The 18,249-nt window shown below is 37.8% G+C and overlaps 2 protein-coding genes across 2 annotated transcripts; one reads left to right on the top strand and one right to left on the bottom strand.

Annotated features, from left to right (window-relative positions):
• Positions 1-2,223: 2,223 nt before the first annotated feature.
• LOC116117128 (formate--tetrahydrofolate ligase) lies at positions 2,224-7,686 on the top strand. Its single transcript, XM_031403146.1, has 5 exons — positions 2,224-2,527; positions 3,070-3,219; positions 4,747-5,922; positions 6,533-6,679; positions 7,125-7,686. The coding sequence occupies exons 1-5, from the start codon at positions 2,363-2,365 to the stop codon at positions 7,398-7,400; spliced, it is 1,914 nt and encodes a 637-aa protein (XP_031259006.1). The 5' UTR covers positions 2,224-2,362; the 3' UTR covers positions 7,401-7,686.
• Positions 7,687-8,517: 831 nt separating this feature from the next.
• LOC116117129 (peroxidase A2-like) lies at positions 8,518-10,663 on the bottom strand. The gene is made up of 4 exons (XM_031403147.1): positions 10,398-10,663; positions 9,991-10,182; positions 9,680-9,848; positions 8,518-9,122 (listed from the first exon to the last, which is right to left on the bottom strand). The coding sequence occupies exons 1-4, from the start codon at positions 10,611-10,613 to the stop codon at positions 8,659-8,661; spliced, it is 1,041 nt and encodes a 346-aa protein (XP_031259007.1). The 5' UTR covers positions 10,614-10,663; the 3' UTR covers positions 8,518-8,658.
• Positions 10,664-18,249: the final 7,586 nt, after the last annotated feature.

Below are 18,249 nucleotides of genomic sequence, written 5' to 3'. Positions count from 1 at the left end.
TAAACTAAAATGGTGAAGTGAAGAAGAAAAGTGAAACCGTGCATAAACTGAAATGGTGAACACTGAACAAGTGAAGTGAAGGAGCGTGAAAGAAGAAATGACGAACACGTGAAAAAGGACTGCAAAAAAAAAACAGGTGAAGCAGCGTGAAAGAAGAAAAAAGAACGCGTGAAAAAGGAAGGCTGCAAAAAAAAATTCAAACGTGTCATAAGCTGTCAAAAGAGAAAGCGTGAAAAAGGGAAAGGCTGCAAAAAATAAATTCAAACGGTCAAGCTGTCAGAAAAGTGTTGGAATAGAATTTTGAAGATCCTATAATCTAAATATTGAACCAAACACTATTCGGAAAATCTGACTCAAAATATGGATGAAAATACTCATCCAAACGCAGCCAAAGCTATTATGGCAGACCTTTACACCTTCAAACTATACTATGGTAAACTTCCTTTTCCATTTGTTCTAATATCATAAAAATATGATTAATTAGACTATTCAAATTGCACTAGATCGTTAACTATGAATACGATCTAAGTAAATTGACAGTAAAAAACAAAAAATTGACTTATTCTTATGTATTGATAATTGATATTAAAATTTGAGTGAACGACATTTTTCCACCCAAATAATGGTCTAATGACATTTTTCCACCCATGGACTTTTAATATACCACTTTACTATCCGAACATTATATTTAGTTAATAATTTATGTTAAAAAACAATGATATTTATTATGAACACGAAAATACCCCCACCAAAGATCAACCCTGATTGTCAACCACTGTAAATCAAAGCTTCGCGTGCCTCAACCCAAATTTTGTTCGATTCTAGCATCGGAAATCAACCTCGTCACCACCATTCAACTCATCAGCATCCCCCACTAAAACTCCTCTCACCCCCACCCACAATAACTCCTCAATTGCTGGAAGTTAGGGACAATTGTGGAGTTCGCAATTTTTTTTCCAATCGCGCACGTCCCCTTCTCCAATTTGTTTTAGCCAGAATCTGACATTGTTGGCTTTTCTTAACCCCTCCACCAGCTTCCCCATCCTCCATAGACCAAAAGCCCCAACATTCCCAAGCCTCTCCTCCCACCATTCGTTGGCCACCATCTTGTTAGGGTTTCGCTGTTCTAAGCCAAATTTCAGTGGCTAACGGTGGCCAAAATCCAATCCAACACCACCATTCGAACCACCAAACTCCATATTACAAAACCCCCTAAACTCCATCACTGGTTAGCCCGTCGATCACGGGTCAAACTTGCCACCACCATCGTGACTGGATTTTTATTTTCCAGTGAATTTGGCTTCAATTTGATGTTTCTTTGAGGCTGTTTGGGCTTATTGAATGATTAAGGATTGATTATATTGGTTTTTTGGGTTGTTTCCATTGTTGAGGATGACCATTTTGCACTCTTTCGTTGGCATACACCAATTGCTCGACGAATTGCCCCACTCAATGTGCCCCATTGTGCAGTTGATTTGTGCGCACGCTTGCTGCACGCCTACAAAGGCTTTTCCTCCTGCCAATAATTGTTTTTCCGATTACCTATGCTCACCAAAGAGAAATTAGGTGCTGGAGTGAGAGGGGCTAGTGATTGGCGGTCAAAGGGGTGTGGATGATGAGGGTTTTATTAATTGACCACACTACCCTTACTTATAACAAACTTTTGACCATCATGCCCCTCTTTACTACGAAATTTACTAACAAAATTGTGTTTTAGGTAGTAAAGCAATATTTTAAAAGTCCATGGGTAAGAAAGTGTCATTAGACCATTATTTGGGTGGGAAAAAATTGTTTACTTTAAATTTTTTAAATTATCTATAGCTCAAGATATGTTACTTAAATTTTTCACTTAACTTTTTGGAACTATTTATGAATCATTCATCTATATAGATCCAACATGATGAGGGATATTAAGTCAACAGTAAATGTTACTACTTCAATTATTATCTTATCACCGTTGGATCTACACAAATGAACGATTTATAAGAAGTGTTGTAATACTTTCTTTCTAGCTAGTATACTCGTAAAATAATCAGTAAAACTCATTATATANTATGGTAGGATGGACTATGGAGACTTGTTATTTCATAGATATGGGGAAATGTTAATAGGGTAATTACAATATTATCCCTCAATGATTCCCCAACCACAAATTAGTCAGAGCCCACACCAGTCCCACCTCAACTGGATAAGAAAGAACAAAGTACACACAATTCTATACTCTCTTTGTGCTGTCCAATACATGCTTAACCAAACCCACTTGAATACTTGGATTCATTAACCAAATTCTAACTCAAACCCACCACTATTTTAGGGAAAAATTTACCAATCAAGGTTTTTTAGTGAATTTTGAGGAAGAAAAATGAGTTTTTCATCCAGAACAGTGAGGAAACTCCAGGTGGTGACGCCTGTACCTGCTGACATTGACATTGCTAACTCTGTTGAGCCACTTCACATCTCTGAGATTGCTCAGGAACTCAATCTTGATCCTAGCCATTATGATCTTTATGGCAAGTACAAAGCCAAGGTGATTCTTTTATTCATTTGCTTTCATTGTTTATCATCAATTTGTTTATTTCTGTTACTCGTGTGTTGTTTCTGTGTCAATCTTGTGGTTAAAGGATTTTTTTTTTTTTTTTCGATTGGCGTGGAACAAAAAGTATCCTTTTGTTTGTTTTGTATTTTGATTCAATCTAGTTTTGCAAATTCAAAGCCAAGGAGATTTATTTGCTTATGTTGTTTTTGGTTAAATCTATTGCTTAAAGATTGAAATTTTTTTAGTGATTTGATTGGTTTTTTAAGATAAGAGTGTGAACAAAAACTATATTTTTTTTGGTATTGTGTTTTGATACATAATTGGGATGCTTTTTATTGTTAGTTTCAGAATTCTGGATGCTATAATGATCGCATTTATCAATCACGAGTTGTATGTTACTAAAACTGTATCGTGTTGTTAATGCATAGGAAACAAGTCAACCCATTTGATTTCTTGTGTTACCCTTAAGTGTTTTCTCGGCAATCAGATTGGGTATCTGCATTTGAATGATTCGTTACTTGATTTTTTTGAAGGTTTTGTTATCTGTGCTTGATGAGCTTCAAGGATCTAGAGATGGTTACTATGTGGTGGTCGGAGGGATCACTCCAACTCCTTTTGGAGAGGGAAAGTCTACTACAACTGTTGGGCTGTGCCAAGCTTTGGGTGCTTTTCTTGATAAAAAGGTAAAACTTCCAAGTGATTTTATTGTAATGCATAGTGGTGGTTCATTTCCCTGGTATTGGAAGGAAGTCTAGCTTGGTGTTTATATGCAAAATCTGTTTAACGCAACTTCTTTCTGAGTTTCAATTTTCATCTTTGTTTATGGCTTAATGCTGTAGGCTAGGCAAAAGCTAAATCTGAAATATTATTGGCTCCAACGGTATTTTAAATTGTGTTAGATGTTCTAAGCTCTTTTGTAGTATTCATGGATACAGCATCCCTCTGTGAGATTGTTGGCTTTGGATTTCAGCCTAATATGGCTCTCGTCTTGCTGTTTGACTGCATAATTCCTTGAAGAATAGTTTAAATTATAGTTAGAACTTGTTCGGAACAAAGATATACTCACTAATCAGTCTTAGAGCAACAGTAAGCAAGCCATGTTTCAAAACGATGTCATTGATGAAAAAATTCTTGAAAAACAAAGATTATTTGGGTATCTGAATGGGTTATGGAGAAATATTTCTAATCTTTTCCCCAGCCAAAGCAAAACTGTAAACTTGATATTTCATTGAATTAATCCATTTCCTTGAAAAAGTTGTGTTTTGTCCACTTCTTTCTTTGCACATGTCATTATTTTCCTTTGTTCCATGGACGATCAATGAGATTACTGCTTATGTGTAATTTCTGCCAATACAAACTTTTTTGGCTGTTACTATTTGAGGAAATTTAAGAGACAAAGGCATGTGCTTCTAATGTACCTGAACATGTTATGTGTTCTTATCATAGTAAAGGCCTTTGATTGTCTGTTTCATCATGTCCTGCTTTTTGCGATAGTGTAACTAACAGAGTGTCTGTTTTCCTTTGTTGCTGAAATAAAAACTGGAGTAATGGTTTTGAATTTCAGATGTCGGTGAACTCTCTCATACGGGGTTCATGCCAAGGAAAACTAGAGTTTGCTTCTGGGACAAACTAATTCACTTTTAATACCAATTAGTTTTCCTAAAGGAATTAAATCACTTTTAGAGTGGAAATCAGTAAAACTTTCTTCCATTGAAATGATCGTTTAAAAGATTTACTTGCATGAGTATTAGCTGCTGTTTGACTTTTATTTTGTGGAACGTTAATCTCTTTAATCTTCCATGTTTGAAATGGAGTGCTTCTCATAAGGTCAACTTTTATTTTAAATCTATCTATTGCTTTTTTTATGAATCACTTTATACTCTGTTGTCTGAAAACTGAGTCTGCTGAGGTCAAAAGAGGGGGAAAAAAAAAATAGAGAAGCAAAAAAGTAGATTGAGTGATTGTCATGGATCTGGTTTTTTATTTAATTTAATTTCTAGTTTATATTAACCTACTGGTTTACCACCAGAATTAGAAGATGAAGCTGTCTTTACAGTTGGCTACTTTTCTTCACCCCTTCTGTAATGTAAAAGAATTTTAATATAGTGATGTGATAATGCAGACTGAGTTGTGACTAGTGGCTTTTTATTACTTTCTGTCGGGATTCTGTAAGGTTTAACCCTGAGCGTTTTTCCTGATTCTGATGTTAGGTTGTTACCTGTGTTCGTCAACCATCACAAGGACCGACCTTTGGAATCAAAGGGGGTGCAGCAGGTGGAGGTTACAGCCAAGTTATCCCAATGGATGAGTTCAATCTTCATTTAACAGGAGACATTCATGCTATAACAGCTGCAAACAACCTTCTTGCTGCTGCCATCGACACCAGGATATTCCATGAGTCAACACAATCAGATAAGGCTCTCATGAACCGGTTGTGCCCACCAAACAAAGAAGGGAAGCGTAGCTTTAGTGAGATAATGTTTCGACGACTGAAGAAGCTTGGTATCTCCAAGACCAAGCCTGAGGATCTTACACCACAAGAAGTTAAAAAATTTGCTAGGCTTGATATTGACCCGGATTCCGTCACATGGAGGAGAGTGATGGATGTGAATGACAGATTCTTGAGAAAGATTACTGTTGGCCAGGGACCAGAAGAAAAGGGGATGACGAGGGAAACAGGATTTGATATTTCAGTTGCTAGTGAAATAATGGCAGTTTTGGCCCTAACAACATCTTTAGCTGATATGAGAGAGAGGCTTGGTAAAATGGTGATTGGAAATAGCAAGGCTGGCGATCCAGTAACTGCTGATGATCTTGGCGTCGGAGGTGCTTTGACTGTGCTAATGAAGGATGCCATCAACCCCACTTTGATGCAGACCCTCGAAGGAACTCCTGTTCTTGTTCACGCTGGCCCTTTTGCTAATATAGCTCATGGAAATTCTTCTATTGTGGCTGACAGGATTGCACTGAAGCTGGTGGGACCAGGTGGTTTTGTGGTCACTGAAGCAGGTTTTGGTGCTGATATTGGAACTGAGAAGTTCATGAATATTAAGTGCCGATATAGTGGCTTAACTCCTCAGTGTGCTGTTATTGTGGCAACAATAAGAGCCTTGAAAATGCATGGTGGTGGGCCTGAAGTTGTTGCTGGGAAACCTCTTGACCGTGCCTACTTAAATGAGAATGTTGCTCTGGTTGAAGCTGGTTGTGTGAATCTAGCCAGGCATATTTCAAACACGAAGGCATACGGTGTGAATGTTGTTGTAGCTGTGAACATGTTTGCAACTGATACCGAAGCAGAACTAAATGCAGTAAAAAATACGGCATTGGCTGCTGGGGCATATGATGCTGTGATTTGTACTCACCATGCCCATGGTGGAAAAGGAGCGGTTAGTCACTTACCAACATTAGATTCAGAAAACTAAGAAGAATATACCTCATCTTTACTCTTAAAACTGCATAATTGAAAATAAATTAATGATAGCTCAAAATGCATTAATCTAACAACCATGACACACAACCGAGTTCTCTGGTTCTTAACATTCTACACACATCATGCCTTTATCAGAGAATATCAAATATTCTGCTGTTTCCCACAGTTTCCCTGTTCTTAGAGCGTGAATGTCTTATGGTCTACTTTCAAGCACTTCACTATTTTTCTGAGCCTAACTTCAGTGCACTAGCCCTAATTTTACAGAAAGTTTCAATTGTCACTGTGCATGAACCCTGGTTGCTTTATTCTGATATATGTATCTGGTTCATCTTTGACAGTAGAACTTCATGAACTTACATCTTGGGCAAACTAAATGATATATTGTAGCCAAAAGAGGAGCAAAATTCTCAATATATTAGAAATTTCATGAAAGGCTCATGCTTTTACTACCTGCAGTGATTCTGAGTTAGGCTCCTTTTGTGTGTTTTTATGTGATAAAACCAAACCTATAAGAACTAGTTTGTTGCTTCCATTAACTAGAAGTTTTTCTGTATCACGATTTTCAGGTAGACCTTGGAATTGCAGTTCAAAAAGCGTGTGAGAATGTGGCACAGCCACTACAGTTCTTGTATCCTCTGGATATTAGTATTAAAGAGAAAATAGAGGCAATAGCGAAGTCCTATGGTGCAAGTGGTGTTGAATACTCAGAGCAGGTAAACAACTCATGCCTTGTTCCAGTTTTCATAATCATCTCATTCATCCTACTTAACTGAAATCAGTATGGGATCTGCAAGTTGTAAAATTTGATCTCAAAGTGACTCATTCAATGCTCTTAGAAACTGACAAAATGAGGAAGTTCAGGAAATACTGCTTTTCTTTTCTTGAAAAGCATAGTCAGGATGGGAAGTCTGTCTTTTGATTAGGCATGATGAAGCTGTTTCGCAGCTGTTAATAATGGAAGTCATTTCCCTTCATAATATGAAGAGTCACTGATTTTTTTTCCTCCAAAAAGTGTATATTTTTGTGTTGTGAACATTATGATAGAATTTTCGGTCTCCAAAACACCAATCTGAGCCAAATTATTATAAATTCGTCCTTCATCAACTGCTATTTTAGTACTTGTTTATTGACTTGAGTTCTTTATTTTTGTCCAACTAGGCTGAGAAACAAATTGAGATGTATAGCAAGCAAGGGTTTTCTGTTCTCCCTATCTGCATGGCCAAAACTCAGTATTCATTTTCGCACATTGCTTCCGAGAAGGGAGCCCCAACTGGATTCATCTTACCAATAAGGGATGTCAGAGCTAGCATTGGGGCTGGATTCATTTATCCTTTAGTCGGAACTATGAGCACAATGCCAGGTCTCCCGACAAGGCCATGCTTTTATGATATTGATATCAACACTACAACTGGAAAGGTTGTTGGACTTTCTTAAGGTTCCGTGAAAGCTTTCCTAAGATTGTATTTTTCTCAAAAATATTCATAGAGCAACAACTCAGGTGAGAGCTCCTCTCTCTACTGCTGTTGTTGCTTGAATGTTCAGTTGTGCGCTATGCACATCTGTTTCATGTCGTGTAACTAAGAATTGAAGATTGAACACATCGAAAGAGAGAATAGTACTTGTTTCATCTTGCTGATTCAAATCGTTGGTGAATATTGTCCGACGATATTACAATCTTTAGATGAAGCTCATGAAAATTCAGTTTTATGGCTTTTCTTTATCTTGAGTTCATGCTATATATTATCAGCATTATGATAATTACTGAGCTCAACTAAATCTATATTTGTCCAAGTACGATAGAAGGAAAGGAAAAAGAAAGCAAATGCTTTCTTTTTTGGTTAATTGATGAAATATTGTAATTAACATGTAATAATGTTTTAGAAATGTATTATTTATTGATAATATATGTAATATCTTTTGGCAAAATTAACTACATCAAGAATGTTATTGAAAGATTATAACAGGATACTAAGGTCTTGTTTGTTTAAGAACTCATTTTCGGTTTTTCATTATTTCTCTATTCGTAAACTTTTTTATTTTCACAAAATAAAGAACTTAAGAGGAGTGAGAGATGAAAATTTCAATAAGAAATTCAAGATTCCCCTTTTTCTCTCTCCTCATTTATAAAACGTTTGAAAGATTGGCACAAATTGGTACAATGTGATAAAGTCCAAAGCAGATAGAGATGGTCGCCTTTGGCTTGCGGAAACCACAAGTTGCTTTTGAAAAAGCTTCCAACGTGAATGAAGTTAGGTGGATACTTTCTTTATTGTATAAGTAATACTATTTTTTATTTTCTAAATAATATAATTCTTTTTATTAAAAAAGGCATTATGTTGTGTAAATTATAAAATAAGACCTTAAATGATATATAAAACCGCGAAGAAACATACATTATATTATTATATAATAAAATTGGTGTAGATATTGAATATCAAATTTTTAACATGAGATTGATTTTGAAAACATCCATAAATTATGATCTAACAGTTTGAAATTAAGGTCAAAGAATCATTATTAACGTTAATTCAACAATTTAAATTAATATATATATATTTTTTTTATTTCTGCCAAACATTGACAATTACAACATGAGTTTATGAAGCACAAACTCTCTTTCAACAAATAAAAACTTTTATAATATTACAAACAGCACCCGAAATTATTTTCACACTATCCTTCCTCCCTTCACTTACATGGAGCTAACCATATCATCACCATTAAACACACTTGAAATTCCATTTCCATTAACCCTTCTGCAGTTCAATCTAACTTCTCCTTGACTCCCTGTCAAAGGGCTCAGGTTTCCCATCCGGATCATCGACACCGCGAAGCTTTGAAAGAAAACTCCCTGGTTGGAGCTGTAGAGGTTAACAATGTCAACGGTATCGGCGCCAGGAGTTGAGAAGAGCTCTTGATCAGTCTGAAGAAGTCCTTTCTTTTGTTGAAGAAGGGTGAAATAATCGTTGTCAAAAGCATCGGGAGTTGAGGCATCAAGATTAGTCAAAACACTGCCGTTTCCTCCTTGTGGGCAAAGAGCTTGAAGCTGTTGTAACAAGGTTGTGTCTAGGGTTGGATCAGGAAGATTTGTGTTGTTAAAATTGTATAATCTATGAATGAAAAAACGACACTGTGCCCTCCCAAATGTGTGAGCTCCTACAATAAAGAATCAATTGTTTAGTCAGAATATGGAACGGAAATTCTACGAAAATTTGATTGAAATTTTGTTTTTTTGATATATTTATTATGTTAGAAATCCTAGTTCGAATATATACAAATATTAGATAAAGTTCAAACCAGTATTTTTTGACATGATGAAAAGATTTGATTGAAATTTTGTCTTTAGATATATTTATAGTGTCAGGAATCTTGGTTCGGATTTAAAGAAAATCTAGATTTCTGTACTTAAGAATTTTTCAATGGATAAAAAATGTTAATTAAAAGTTAGAAATATAAACATTTAATTTCTGATTTTAATTTCAAGATAGTACAACGATCGTGTTCATACCAGTATTTTTGACATGATATGCAAAATTTAGCTGAAATTTTGTTTTTATATATATTGATCGGATCCGGAAACCTGATTCGGATTTAGAAAAACTTGGACTTCCATAGTAGAATAAAGACATTGTTGTAAATTGGGAAATATTAGTGAAATTATAATCTTGAAAATATTTATGGACATTTGATTTCTGAATAAAATTTTTAATTACCAGATAGTGCAACTAGATCAGTGTTGCCGTTGAGGCCAACATTTTGGAACTTGGCTTTGAGTCCGTCAAGGGTTTCAGTGGGTCCTGGAAGATTTTGATTGGCGAGAGTTCGGTTAGCTGTGGTGCTATCTCTTCTTCCTACTGGAACTGGCCATGAGGGTCCTCCTGACTGTCACAATTCATATTCGAAAAAATCAGTTATGGATTAACATTAATATATAGCAAAACATGAATAATATTATAAACAATAAACCAATATTTTCATGACTTTTGAGGCATTTTAGAGGTCAGAAGGTATATAGTAGTCATACCAAGAAAACAGATTCTTCAGCTGCAATAGCAAGAATATCTGCACAAGAAACAATTCCAGGACAGGCCATTTCCAGAGCGGCCTTCATTTGATCAACAACTTCAAAACCTCTGGCTGTGTTATTATTTCCAAAAGCTCCTTTCTCGCTGTCTATTGTGCTGGTGCCATCGAGCAATAGCGATGCATCACAGCCCTGAAATAATATGAACATACTGTTATGTGATATAGGAAATTAATTATAGTGAAAAGGATATTGTTTTTAATATATGGAACTAATCACTTTGTATGTGTTACTGAAAGTATAATTTGTTTCTTCTTTTAACGTGGATCTTGTTCGATGGTATTAGTAAAAAATTGACCAGTTTTATAATAAACTTTCTCATATTGAGAACTGTAAAATTTAACGACCTGAACAAAACAGTCGTGAAAATGAAGTCTAATGAGACTGGCGCCAATTCTGGGATCAGACTGAAAGGCTCTGAAGAGAACTCCACGTATAATGTTGGATGCGAAAGGGCATGTTGCAGCGTAAAAAGTTGGACTCAGCTGAGCCTGAGATAATGATCCTTCAAGCACAATTCCACAAAATAGAGCAACTACAAATTGATAGCGGAAAGAAGACATTTTCTCTCAAGAAGAAGAATTTGTTCAAAGGGAAGTTGTATGAATCTCTTTGATGCTTCGTTATTTATAACCTGACAAAACCACAAAGATTTGGAAGGAGAACAACAACACAGAAAGTTTCAAATTTTTAATAATAAAATATTTTAATTGAAGGAGTAGATTTATCGTGGAAAATTTTGGTGCATGTATAATGGATAAGTTGACAAAATGGAATATATTATAAAGTCGTCTTCAAATTTTTTATTAGTGTTAAAATTCCTGTTTGGCAAAGTTGCATTTTCAAGTTTTTGGACTGTTGTAATTTATTATAGTTTGTTCATTGTTAATTTAATTTGTCATTTTCGATATAATATCTTGAACAGAAAAACAATGGCACACGCCACATATATAATCTGATATTATAAATTATTAAGTCAGGTTTTTTTTTTTTTTTTTTTCAATGGTTGTGGATAGATAAAAATCTAGTTGATTGAGATTTTAACAATAAAAAAAATGTGATGGAGTTTTCCCTTGTGGGCTGCAGCCATGTGCGTGTCTACTTTCTAGGTGGTAGGTTATGACTGCTTTATATATATATAATTGAAAATTTAATTAAGTCAATATATCAAATCATTGTAATGCCTAGTTAATGTGGTATATGGCTATATGCTGATTCTTATTCTTTTACTTTCTACATTAGTAGTATAAAGTTGGTCTCTAATGGTAACTTATTCTAATAATCCCCTCAGATATGACTAAGTGACAATCCCCCTTGAGCTTTTGGAAATAACAAAATAAATAAGTTTTAAGTGTTAAAATAAATAGTTAAATGGCAATTTAGTAATACTTAGGAAATCTTTACAATGTAAGTTTATTAATGATAGGGGGTTTATGTTATTTTCAAAACTTCACGAGGATTTTTGTTATTAACGCATACCTTAGAGGGATTATTCATTAACTCTAAAAAAAAAAAAGAACTAGCAACCAATGATCATTAAAGAGGTTAATTGAAATTTAAAAACTTTTGTCAACTTTTAACTAACTTCCGTCATTTTGAATCTACATTATTCACATCATCATAAGAGCTAACATCATCCGTCTAGCTAGACCGTGGAGTCGTTGAGGATTTTAGCTCATTCATTCTTGTGATTTCTTTGTAAGTTTGCATTTGTAATTGTTTAGGAAAATCTGTCAGAATGGGAATATAATTAATACAAGTGTTGATGCTTGATTTTAATACCAACTATTCACGCGTGTGAAGTACTAAGCGGATTTAGAAATTACACGTGGTATGGAAGTGTAAAAAGAGAGATTGAACAGGTAGCAATTTTTAAAGGTTTGGATGTTCCAAGGTGGATCCTACGTCCACTGTGATTATATTAATGGTTGATTACAAGCAGGTCGCACTCGGCGAGCTGAATTACAAATAGAGAAAGTAAAATAAATGTAGAGAGAGAGAGAGAGAGGGAGAGAGGGAGAGAGTATATGTTTTGTGCGGTGGATGAGCCAATCCTCTAAAATAGAGGAGAGCCCTCTATTTTTAATAGGAGGATTCAAGTTGGTAATCATGAATTTGTGTGCGGGCAGGTGTGGTACAATTCCTAACCCGCTTCCCATTGGTTGTTTTGTGCGGAGAGAGAGGGAGAGAGTATATGTTTTGTGCGGTGGATGAGCCAATCCTCTAAAATAGAGGAGAGCCCTCTATTTATAGTCGGAGGATTCAAGTTGGTAATCATGAATCTACGTGTGGGCAGGTGTGGTACAATTCCTAACCTGCTTCCCATTGATTGTTTGTACGAGAGATATCCTTAAATCGCATAGGGCTTCAACATGTGAACAATTCCTAGCCACTCAAAAGTCTGGCGTTCACCTGCCTCACTGGCGATGACCTTACCCCTCTCGTCCTTGCGGGACGTGGTTGCATCCTGACGGCAGAAAAATCTCCTGAATTCGGATTGTCTTCTGCTGATTTAAGCTTACATTAGCCCTGGTTTTTGGGCAAAACAGAAGCCCCCCAGTTTTTAAGGTTTAAGGATTGAACCTTGAGAACTTCATTATTATGTCGCGACTCAACTTGTCCTGGGTGACACTTGATCGAGCTGATCGAGCTGTATGGATCCCTGGGAACTACATTAGCGACCTGATGTGGTTCTTTGTGGCAGGTTCAGTGACCTGATTCAGCTCACAATCAGTGCCATCTCAACATGCCCTGAGTGTTGACCCTAACTCGTGACTTGAAAAGACTCATCACATCTCTTATCAAAGGCAAGGAGTCGCATTGTTTTGAAGTCGATGTGTGACGAAGAGTGTTTATTCGAACAACCTCTTCACATGTTATCTGTTGCACATAACGGTTCACTTAACCAATAAAATATCCTTTATTGTGACAGGCTTGTCCATTACGCAATAAGTGCCAGCCATGCGCATTTAATGCGAGTCATGCCTAAACGACATTCTACTTCAGGGCATTAAATGCGGATAGGGGCGCATTTAATGTGGAGGAGGGTAACTCTGTCATCGTTTGGTTATTCCAATGGAGGGAAACGTCGATTGGTGTTTACGAAGCGTGGGGGTTACTCTTCTCCCAGATTAACGACACGTGGTCGTAATTAATGGCGAGAAACTTATCTCGTCCAAACGTCGCTTACCCAGGAAACCAATCGTCGCTTTCCCCCTATAAAACCCCGAATTTGCTTCAGACTTTTGCCATAGAACTTACATTCTCAAAAAGAAAAACGAAGCTGTTGCAAAAGTCAACCCGTCTTTTTCCGTTGATGCACACCATCTGTTATGATAGAAAGCTCTTCCTCCGCCGTCAAGAGGTAAGAAGGTTTTCTCTCTCGCTTTCTTTCATTATTTGACTGGTTTGTTCAACCTCCGCGGTAATGGCGGGTACGGGCTGTCCGGTAAGCCCTTGAGTGCATATCCTGGGATAGAGGTGAGGAGAGAGATTCAATTTTTCTTAAAGACGAGAAGTTAGGGCATAGATCCTTGGGGGTTCACCCCCAAAAGGTTTTTGAGGGTTTTTCTAGGGTTTTAGAAAAGATGCATTAGGGTTTCCTTTGTCCTTCTCGTCATCGTACGGAACACTATATGAAGACTAGGATTTTCTCTTTCTTTTATTATATATTATTTTTTTTGTCGCCTCTATTTTAGACCTTAGGAACAATGGACAACTCAACGACTAGGGTAGCCGAGGGCATGAGCTCATAGGCGCCAATCGCCCTATCGGGTCCCGTGCTAGAGACCTTGTCAGTGATCACCCGAGAGGAGATTCAAAAGGCAGTGGACCAGTACGCGCTTAGCGTGAGTGTCTATCAGCACAGAACCCGTACGGCTCGGAATCCCCTAGAGGGAAAGGTCGCGATCTCGGAGACGATCTTTAAGTGTGGGGCGCTGATACCTTTTCATCCTTTTGTTAGGTCGATCCTTAACCACTTCAAGGTCGCACCAATTCAATTAACACCCAATGCGTATATGATAGCCATTGCTATATATATCGCATGTGGTGAAAACGGCCTTGGTGAGTTGACGGTACTGGAGCTCGCATGCTCTTACTGTCTGAAGAAAAGCAAATATGAAGATTCTTTCTACCTTTCGAAGCGATTTACGATCGATTGAGGAATATTTGGTTACCCCAGCAATGTCAGGGCTTATGAAACCAAATTTTTCTTTTTTGAATACGATGGCGTCTGCCAGTTTAGGGAGCTACGTAGGTTTTTCCTTTCCATTTGCAAACTTTTCCACCTTCGGTTTTTGTATCTAATGAAACTTTTTGTCTTTTTGCAGGAAATAAGACGACCAGGTTGGCAAATCTAATGGATTACAACTGAATCATTGCATTCGGTTGTCTTCCAGACCATTGTCGTGACATGAGACTGCTCGTGACTATTGCCAACTTGAGAAAGTACGACTTTTTTAATCCGGAAGCATCCTTGGAGTCAGACCGTGAGTATCCCCATACTTAGAATGCTTTTTGGTTTCCTGCGGCGACATGTTTTAGTAACATACTTCTATGGTGCGTAGTAATCATGCTGCCCAAGGTGCCGAGGAAGTTTGTATTTCCTCGGGTTGCTCCGACTGAACCAGTCGAGGCGATCCTTGGTGATATCCCCACATGAGGGATACAAATTGGTGCCGAAGGGCAAACACCCCCAGAGAGACATGAGGAAACTCCTTGGTCCGCGGCTGCTCGTGCCCCCAAGTAGTAAACCACAGGCCAAAAGACTAAGAAAAGAAAACAGTTGCAGGCCAAGGAATCGGAGTCCGAGTCAGAGGGTGTTGGGGTATAGCTTGGGAGTTCGCAGCTTTACCAGGCCTTCCGTTTGAGGCGCGCACCGGGAGTCTCAGCGATCCTTGATAGCTCGAGCAGAAGAGAGGGGGAAACTGTGGTTGCTTGTAGGAGAGCAGGCAAATATTTGGTTGATGAGTTTCCAGTTCCTGTAAGGGTAGGCATGCCAGTGTTGGATTCTATGGGGCAACTCTCGGAGCACTTGCAGCCGGTAGTGTATACCCAGCTGGAGTGCCAACTAGCTTCGGCCTTCGAGGAGTTTGTGGCTTTCCAACCCACGGACTTGATGACCATTGCTCTTCAGCTGCAGAGCCAGGTAGGGTAGCTCGTCCTCATCGAGGACTTCAGCCTTAACTGATTTTTTGGCCTTAATAATTTTCGAAAAAATGGGGGCTAACTCTTGCTTCCTTTCTTATACAGACCCTGCTCGCCTTGCACATGGCCCAACAGAAGATCAATCTAGACTATGTCGAAGGGATCCACGACCTGAAAGAGGAGAATGCCAAGCTAAAGAAGGGCCTCGAAGATCGGGCTGCGGAGGCAAAGTTGTTCAACCTCCAGGCGAATCAATACCTAGCGGAGAAAAACTTTGCTCTTAGCACCGTGGATTTCCAGAAGGCTGAGCTCGAAAGGACAGGCAAGGAGAACAAACAACTCTAGAGGATAGTAGCCAGACTCACCAAAGAGGATGGCGAGAAATGGAAAGAGCTGAAGGCGAACTTGGAGCGTCTCGCGAAGGTGGAGGAAGAGAGAACTTGATTGTGGGAGAACTCTGAGAAGTAGAAGAGAGCACTAGAAATGGACCTCGAGCTTTCCCGAGGGCGGGTCACTTCATTGACTGACCAGATAAAGCGATAGAGCCTTGAGCTTGAAAGGAAAGCCGATGACTGGGCAATTCAGGCTATTTATAGCTTGCGGCCAAGGAAACCAGGAATGGATCTCTCTGACCTCTTGCCTGATTATCAAGACATCCTTGCTTCCATGGCTCAAGCTGATGATGAGGTTGGGAAGGAGGAGGAATAAGAGCCCCCTCCGGAGGATGATCAGCCGGAGGAATATGTTCCTGAGGATCCAGCGATAGACCTGACAGCCGGCGACCAACCAGGGGACGACGAGGTCACGCCCGCATGAAAGAATAACATGAAGAGGTAGCAGAAAATGTAGATTGAAAGCATGAAAGGGTTGGATTAATGGGATTCAAAAAAGTTTTCAAACAAAGCTTGAAAACATTATACGTTCTCCTTTGCTTAATGTTGATGAAGCCCAGATTCAAAGGGATGAATCCTCCACACTGTAACACCACATTGACAGAGTGAGAGAGTGGCCGAACCCTAAGAGAGAGAGATTGATTTTCTTTTAAGTGAACAAAATGAATCCTTAACCTAAAATGCAACCATTTGCATTTATATATATATGGGCCATTTTGTAATTAGTTGTTTTTCACTTTTATGCCCCAATAAAATCTTATTTTAATAGGAGCCAAAGTATTTATTATTTTACCCTTTGAATAATCAATATTATTCAAGGGCTCATGTAAACTAAACTAGTTTACATTAACAACCCACAAGTTTACCCTTTTGCCCTTTAACTATTAAAAGGTTATTTTAGTTCATCTCATTTATCTTAACGCTTTAAGATATAATAATTAAATACAACTAATTATTGCTTGACCATTTTAACCCTTAAAATGTCACAAATAATTTTTTATGTAACTATTACCATAGAAATCTTGTCATTACCCTCAGAAGATGCTAGCCCTCTTCGGATAATCATTTCTCTCTCTTATTCTTCTCCAACTTCTCAAGGCTATTGGTGTGACCATGTAGGTCCACTGTTGATTAGCCGTGAGTCAGTTCTGGATGAATTCGGAAACCTGTTCGGAGACCCAACGACTATGATGAACATTTAGCAATGTGCCATAGTCCCTAAACCACGATGAAGAAATACTTCATCGAACCCATTTCAGATCATATGTACCATGTAGGTAAAGTCCTTTCATTGATATATCCCGATCGAGTACGGATTTATGGAACGTCAAAATCCTAAACTCGATCTTCTACCGAATCGTCGATCAATATATCTGGAACTCGTCATCACGAACTTGCTTTCATATGACTAATAATAGACTCTGGCCAGAGATTCTGATTTTCGACATTTATCAATGTTCATCCAAGAACTCAAATCCGGATGGAGTCAGTGGTACTCCTGATCCTATATTTTCGAGTCAATGGATCCCTTTTTGACCATCGTTCGTTTTCACATATGAACAACACATGACCAAATAGGCTTTATCATACAAAACATGACTAGTCTCGTACTTATACACCGTATGAACCATACACATCCGTATAAGATCCGACCACAATGTCTCAGGTCAAAGGACTACATTGTGCACTGATATAACCAAACGATAAATCATTGACTACATACTTTTCCAAGTGATTTGTCGTTATTCGGTCACGTTCGAAAAACAGTTCACCAACCGCTAATCCATACTAATGCCCTAGTGACATGACTATCATCGTCATCCATATTTATATCAACTCATGATATCTTTTGAAAGTATCCAGTATGCCTACTATGCAATATAATTGCCCAAATTATATTGCTTCCGTAGGGAACCCTTTTGATAATTCATTTACCGATTAAAAGAATCATCTGGACAATTCATATACATACTTTATTTTAAATGCATGACTAAATAAAGGAAGCAATTTATATGTATGAATTGAAGAACTATTTCTTCTATTATTTATGATATATATTGATACAAGACAAAATGCTTTGAAACCGACAACACGAATGGTTTCTACGGCATACACTAATATACACTAACACCGCAGATCCTGGAGATGGAGGCTAGTGATCGTTTTTTCTGCTTTTTCTTTTGGCTCTTTCCTTTTGGCTGCCCACTATACTTTTGTAAATTACATATATAAAAAGAGTTGTTTTGTTTAGACTTCAACAATTTCGAGTACTTTACAAAACTAATATCACATCTCATCAAGAAACTTGTAAAAATATTACAATGAACAAGATCATGTAAGATATTTATTCAGGGTGAAGAAGAGCGATCTCATTCATAAAGGTTACAAGGAAAACTTTACAAGTAAAAGAGATGGAAAACTGAGAGTGAGCTCGGAATTACTGATAATAGGGGCAAAAATGTTCGGCATTCCAAGCTTACAGTACCTCAGAATCGTTAAGCCTCTTGAGGTGATACGTTCCTGGTTGTATCCTTTTTACGATGCGGTATGGACCTTCCTAGTTGGGTCCTAATACCCTCGCGCTTAGTTCCCTTGTACCGAGAAGGACTTCTTTCAGAACCAAGTCGCGGACATGGAAGTTTCTTCTTCTAACCTTGGA

This window comes from Pistacia vera, unplaced genomic scaffold (assembly GCF_008641045.1).
Source record: "Pistacia vera cultivar Batoury unplaced genomic scaffold, PisVer_v2 Contig80, whole genome shotgun sequence".
In the NCBI taxonomy this organism is placed as follows: domain Eukaryota; kingdom Viridiplantae; phylum Streptophyta; class Magnoliopsida; order Sapindales; family Anacardiaceae; genus Pistacia; species Pistacia vera.
Note: the sequence above shows the minus strand (reverse complement) of the source record. Positions and strands in the feature narration are given on the sequence as shown.

Bases quoted from the DNA above. Each gene is read 5' to 3' on its own strand.
- LOC116117128 (XM_031403146.1), top strand. From the start codon at position 2,363: ATGAGTTTTTCATCCAGAACAGTGAGGAAACTCCAGGTGGTGACGCCT. The intron at 2,528-3,069 runs GTGATTCTTTTA...ATTTTTTTGAAG, and splicing joins ATGGCAAGTACAAAGCCAAG to GTTTTGTTATCTGTGCTTGA. The intron at 5,923-6,532 runs GTTAGTCACTTA...CACGATTTTCAG, and splicing joins CCCATGGTGGAAAAGGAGCG to GTAGACCTTGGAATTGCAGT.
- LOC116117129 (XM_031403147.1), bottom strand. From the start codon at position 10,613: ATGTCTTCTTTCCGCTATCAATTTGTAGTTGCTCTATTTTGTGGAATT. The intron at 10,183-10,397 runs GTCGTTAAATTT...ATATTATTTCAG, and splicing joins TTCACGACTGTTTTGTTCAG to GGCTGTGATGCATCGCTATT. The intron at 9,849-9,990 runs GTATGACTACTA...GAATTGTGACAG, and splicing joins CTGAAGAATCTGTTTTCTTG to TCAGGAGGACCCTCATGGCC.